The following is a 6,672-nucleotide window of genomic DNA, read 5'->3' on the forward strand; positions in this document are numbered from 1 at the left end:
TTCTGTAACAACCATCACTGTATTTTACCAGCATGCTACGTTCAGCTTTCAAATTTTACACAGATTACACTCTGACCTCATATTCAGACTCTCAGAGGACATAATCGATCTCTTAGCAAAGCTGACAGCCTACTGATTTTGAAATTGCACCTAGGACTATCCCAAGTCATAATTTCCACTAGAAACTTACCACTGGAAATAATTATTTCTAATCTCCAGTATTCTAAATATAATTTCCAGAAGAAGGCACATAAAGCAAGGAGATTCATTCTTCTATACTGACAAAGGCTAAAGCTGTAAAACTAGATGCTTTAACCATAAAAATGATAAAGATTATATGAAACTGTCATAGATCATTATCCTCCTCCCAGGAGTAAAACTATCAAAAAGAGCAAGATACAAATCTTTTTTTCCAAGAGAAGCTGTAGGACTATGGCAGAGTATTCTACACTAAGCTCATTGAACAGCACTTATATATCTTATAGTTGGTTTTAAATATGGAAAAAGTGTGTTATCCTCTACTTTCTGTTGTTAGAGAGCTTTCCAATGGATATATTGGAATAATAGCAATACAAAAAATGGAAAATCAGTAATGGAAAGATAAGTATTGAAATACTTACCATTCCATGAAAGGAATTCATCCTACGTCGCAGGCTAAGACAGTAGCTAAGAAGAGCTACTGTCCAGTCCTCCTGCTCTCCAACACCCATCTTTTAAAGTCCAAATCATCTTTTCTTTACAGGCAAATATTAGGACACAAAAAGCTCAAACAAAAATAATGACAAACAACTTCACAGATTCACAGAATATTTAAGGTTGGAAGGGACCTCTAGAGATCATCTAGTCCAACCTTCCTGCTCAAGCAGGCATACCTACAGCATGTGGCACAGGGTGGCATCCAGGCGGGTTTTGAAGACCTCCAGAGTAGGAGACTCCACAACCTCCCTGGGCAGCCTGTTCCACTGCTCTGTCACCCTCACAGGAAAGAAGTTGCTCCTCACCTGGAGACGGAACTTCTTATGCTTCAGCTTATGGCCATTACCCCTCATCCTATCGTTGGCCACCAGTGAGAACAGCTTGTCCCCTTCCTCCCTGCATTCTCCCTTCCTGAACTTATACATATTAATCATATCCCCTCTGAGCCGTCTCCTCTCCAGAGAAAACAGGCCCAGCTCGCTCAGCCTCTCTTCATACGAGAGATGTTCCATTCCCTTAGTCATCCTGGTTGCTCTTCTCTGGACCCTCTCGAGAAGCTCCACGTCCCTCCTATACTGGGGTGCCCAGAACTGAACACAGTACTCCAGGTGCGGCCTCACCAGAGCTGAGTAGAGGGGCAGAATCACCTCCCTTGACCTGCTGGCAACACTCCTCCTGATGCAGCCAGGATCCCATTGGCCTTCTTGGCCACGAGGGCACACTGCTCACTCATGGTTAACTTGGTGTCAACCAGGACTCCCAGGTCCCTCTCCGTGGAGGTGCTTTCCAGCAGGTCAACCCCTAATCTGTACTTATCTATTTTCATATATTTATAATGTGAAGGAATCCATATAAAGGGTATGGATATCCTTTGCAGACTTACAGACCCAGAGTCCTTTAGATAAAAAACATTGTAATACAGAAAACCTCCTGTTATGCACCAAATAAAAAGTAATTCTTTAAGTCCACACAAATCTTTGTGCAAATCTCAATTATACAGGGAAGAGCAACCAGTCAGTCACCAGTCACTCCCTGGCACTGCATTACTGGAACATGAAGCTAGAGAGAATCACAGAATACTTGGGATTGGAAGAGGCCTCTGGAGACCATCTGGTCCAAACCTCCTGTCGAAGCAAGGTCAGCTAAAACTGGCTGCCTGTCACCGTGTCGAACTGTGTTTGCTATAACTACACAGATGGAGATTCAGCAATTCCCCTCGGCAACCTGCTTCAGTGTTCAATCACCCCGAGAGTAAGTAATTTTTTTTTTGTGTTCAAGTAGAATCAGCGGGAAAAAAAAATACAAAAAAGAATAGCATTAAAACAAAAACGCACACAAAAAAGCAAAGTCATTACTCAAAGATAGAACAGGCAGAACCTGATCTAAAAATTTAAACATATCAGTACAGTCATGTCTTTAAGGAAGAATAAAGTGGTATACATACTTTTCTGCTTGGAGTTTTGTTGTTTTCACTATCAAGTCCTGGGTTTGTTCCTTTGCTGCCTAGAATATAATTAGAATTTTAAGTATATAAAACAAACATAAGCATATCAAACGTATTACATAAATTTTAGAAGTATATAACCATTTTGTAGTGTTCTGAGTGTAAGTAGTTGAAATAGTGTTCTCTTTCAAAGATTTTTTTTAAAAATAAATATTCAATAATCTTTCAGTTTTGAGGCATGAGAGGAAAAATCCTAGTTAACATCCTTGCCCACATATATTTTTATATTTACACAAATTCTGTGCACATATGAATTTATATTAACCATATTAAAATATTACAGAAATAGTACAAATAGTTCTCTTTTTTTTTGTTTGGTCAGCCATGTAAATTCTTTGCTGTTACAAATGAAAAGTGAGAAAAATTGATTTGGATTCCAAACTGCCTAATGTCAAGATCTATCTGCCATATTACATAGCTTAATACAGCTGGGCTTCTCAGCTACACTCAGTTCTGCTGCCAGAACATAAGAGGTCTGTAAAGCCTAAAGTCAATATACTTCAAATACTCATCTTGAAAATGCCAGTGCTAGCCCATCACTAGAGCCCAGCTCTGAATGCTCAGGGATGACAACACAAGGAAATCTATGGAGAAACAATTCTACTACAGATAGCAGTTGTATGACGACAGGGATTGCAGTAACAGAAGTTAAGAGTTCAAAAATATGTTCCTCAGCAAGAAGATATGAGAACTGGAATTGTTTTACTCCCACAGGATATCACTGCCTTTTTTCTCCTTTTTAGGGAGGAAAAACAAAAAAAAAAAGAACTTAAACGCATGCACATACAAACACAAATCCCAAGATCAAATGGAAAAATAGTGCAAGAGGGTGAGGAAGAGCTGAAAAAAAAAAAGTGAAAACCTCAAGACTGAAATCAGGTTGTATTTAACAAAGCTAAATTATTGTCTTAACCAAAAATGAACAAGCCTTGAAACCTCTGAAAAAAGTCTAATGCAAATGTATACACACTGATTCATTCTGGCCGCTTCTATTTGCTGTATTAGAATAGCTCTAAAGCAAGAGCAGTTAAATTACCCTGAAAGGTGAAAACAAGACTCCAAAATCTAAGTACAACTTCAGTAAGCAGGAGCCTAAGTATTCCATAAATACACTAAGAGTACTGCTGAAGTGCAGATGGCTGAATTTTCCAATGAAAATTGTAACAGACTGGCATACAGTGGTTCCTGGATAATTTAAAGATATCTTAATGTTATTCTGAAAAGTTTAATATTATATACATATATTTTTTAATTTTTATTTTTGTTTTAATAATATGTGATGACTTTTAATGCATCAGATTGGAGGGTAAGGGTTCACTGTTCAGCAATACCTTTCATTTACAAAGTGAAAAAGAAATTTGCTTCCTTTCCAAATAAGAATTCTCCAGATTTCCTTTCTGGATAGAAACATTTGTTAAGATAACTACTATCAGCAAGTCAGCAAAAAGGAAAGAAAAACAATTTCACTGGAACTGGTTAGATACACCAGTAACCAGTTTTTATTTATAAGCACCTAAAAACCAACACAGATACATTATATACACAGAATAACAATAGGAGCTTACAAAGCCAACAAAACTGTAACTGTCAGAAAAGAGACACACATGCCAGAAAACTGGTAACTTGATATTTCCTGTACTTCTTTTGTATTCAAAACAAGAATATTTCTTCTTTATCACTGTATAATAATTAAAATATTCACTATTTAAAACCTTTTTCATCCCTGTCACATCCTAGTGCGAAATTTCTCCCATTTCTTCCATCATGTCACTGTCCTTGACCAGTAGCTAGCTGTTTGCATTGAATTTTGTAAGCTTACAAAATATAAAACATAAAAGCTTTTAAACTAAGAGAAATATATAGACGCTTTTGTATCTTGTATTTGCTCTACATCTTTAATACAGAGCTCTCTCATTACTTTTCTACTTCATGTGCAATATTCTGTAACTTGTATTTGCTCTTCTGTTGCAGTACACTGACGCCTGACTCAGCTTGAGCACCATCTCATGCACCACGGCATCATCTTGATGGGCTCTTATGGATAAAATACTGAACAACTGAGACGGCCACTTCATAGGTTTATTAACTAACCTTACAACCACAGACAACGGCAGAAAGTCAAGTGTTCTACAGGGTTCAAGAAGAAACCCTCTGTCAAACAGAAAAAAAAAAATCCTTCCCACTGATTTTAATAGTAAAAGAAAGAATCACTGCAGAGTGGCCCTGTTTGCTCTGGTAAAGATATGCTAGCTGCATTATATAACCTAAAGACCCCAAAGAATAAAAATCCGCAAGGACACTTGACTCATTTCCACATCTGAGAGTTTAATTAAGCAGTCCCTGAACTACAGCAGGTTTATATCCAGATGAACAGCATTAGAGAGAAAAAAAAATAGTGCAATGGGCCCTGCTGTATGTGTACACACACATGTACACATCTGTACATGTCCTCTCTCTTCTCTCATGCTTTTTGGAGAAAGCTTGTGAAAGCAGGAACTTTCTCAGGTTACCTCACATATAATGCTTATGAAGCCTGTTTCATCAAAATATCTCTAAATACGCAATATGGGGGAAAAAAGAAACTGTTTGCACAAGAGTTTTCAGGGAAGGCCTTTCATTCACTTATAAAAATTCAAGTGCTATCCTTCCAACAGATTTGTTTTTGTCAAAATATCTACACTTCTGCCTAGATGAATCTACTCTGAAGCCTTTTAAACTCACTATTCGACTGAGTATTAAACTTGTAAAATGACACCAGATTCAGTAATACACTATAAGGTACAACTTTTATCCACTATGGATTCCAGATTATTAAGAAACAAAATTATTTTTGTCTCCACTCAACACAATGGTCTTGTCAACCACAAAACAAAAGCTCAGGATGAAGACTCCACACTACATTTGTCTTATTCTTTGAATTACGACATACTTTTTCACAAATACAGATGAGAATTTTGTGAACATGTAACTCAACAGCTGTAGCCAATGCAACAAACATTTTTTTAAATCATATTACATAAACATAACTAACTCACTCATCTCACACATATCCCAGTGAATCAAGCAGTTTCTCTCCACAAAAAGATATATGAATATTACAGATATTCCCCAAAAGGTGTATTGCTATTTGTTGATTGTTGATTTGTTGAAGTAGGAACAAAAGAAAATAAATGAATACATTTTCTACACAAGTAAAAAGAAAAATATTAATATTCCAAAGTAATATACTAGCTATACTTTGGAAATGTGTCAGTTGTTAATCCTCTAAAGAGACTGTTTAGCCTGCTAAAAGAAATCAAACATAACTACAAAGGAAAAAATGGAAAACATGTATATTACCTTCAAACGGCTAGACATATCTTCACAACAGCTGCTCATCGCTTGCACATCTTCATTTATACTCTCAAGTTCCTAAACAGATTCAAACAACAATAGCTGCTTTTTAAAATCAGAAATACCCCATCTGGGCCCAACTTCATCCTACCAAAATGAGATGCCCATGTTGGCAAGAATGCAAGTGCTCCAGGTTAGGGTAGTGGTAGAGCAGAAATGCCTCTAAAGATCAGTGTTCACAAGGGATCTTTTTCATTTGTTTGAAATATCATCCCCCTCTAAGCAAGATTTTCATCAGATGGTGCAAATTCTGAAACAGCTTTACCGTAAGTGTATTTGTCCTGAAAAATCAAAATATCCTTAAATCCCACTAGAAAAAAGGTTAAAAAAATAGTAGTGCGTTTGAGAGAAAGATGACAAACTGCAGAAATGCTACCTCTTTAACCTGCTTGAATATGTGTACAAATTCCTCATTGATGGCCAGGCTTCGACGCTCGATGTCTCCGCGCAGGTTTCTCCGGGTCCGCAAACTGTTCTCGAAGAAGAAGGTGGAGAGCGCCTTGAGAGCTTCCAGCATCTCCTGGGAAACACGGAAAGAGCCCCAATTCCCACTGGGTTCCAAGGATGGGCGCTACAACTAACCCTAGCTGGGGTTTCAAGGGAGAGACCCCCTTGCCCTCCCGAACCGGCCGCAGCTCGGTTGGTAAATAGCTAATGGCACCGCCGCGTCTTTTCAGAATATTTCAGAATATTTCAGAATATTTAAGGTTGGAAGGGACCTCTACAGATCATCTAGTCCAACCTTCCTGCTCAAGCAGGCACACCTAGAGCATGTGGCACAGGGCGGCATCCAGGCGGGTTTTGAAGACCTCCAGAGAAGGAGACTCCACAACCTCCCTGGGCAGCCTGTTCCACTGCTCTGTCACCCTCACAGTAAAGAAGTTCCTCCTCACCTGGAGACGGAACTTCTTATGTTTCAGCTTGTGGCCATTACCCCTCGTCCTATCGCTGGCCACCAGTGAGAACAGCCTGTCCCCTTCCTCCCTGCATTCTCCCTTCCTGAACTTATACATATTAATCATATCCCCTCTGAGCCGTCTCTTCTCCAGAGAAAAAAGGCCCAGCTCGCTCAGCCTCTC

The 6,672-nt window shown here is 38.6% G+C and overlaps 1 protein-coding gene across 1 annotated transcript in view; it reads right to left on the minus strand.

Annotated features, from left to right (window-relative positions):
• Positions 1–6,119, minus strand: part of COG6 (component of oligomeric golgi complex 6) — a 54,566-nt gene extending 48,447 nt beyond the window's left edge. Inside the window, exons 1-3 of the mRNA XM_026053335.1 lie at positions 5,970–6,119; positions 5,540–5,611; positions 2,141–2,199 (exon numbers count right to left, since the gene is read on the minus strand). Coding sequence (XP_025909120.1) covers positions 2,141–2,199; positions 5,540–5,611; positions 5,970–6,110 — 272 coding nt within the window. The 5' untranslated portion in view covers positions 6,111–6,119. The remainder of the gene's footprint in view (positions 1–2,140; positions 2,200–5,539; positions 5,612–5,969) is intronic.
• Positions 6,120–6,672: the final 553 nt, after the last annotated feature.

Source organism: Nothoprocta perdicaria, unplaced genomic scaffold (genome assembly GCF_003342845.1).
Source record: "Nothoprocta perdicaria isolate Ctin4 unplaced genomic scaffold, notPer1 scaffold_98, whole genome shotgun sequence".
NCBI lineage: Eukaryota > Metazoa > Chordata > Aves > Tinamiformes > Tinamidae > Nothoprocta > Nothoprocta perdicaria.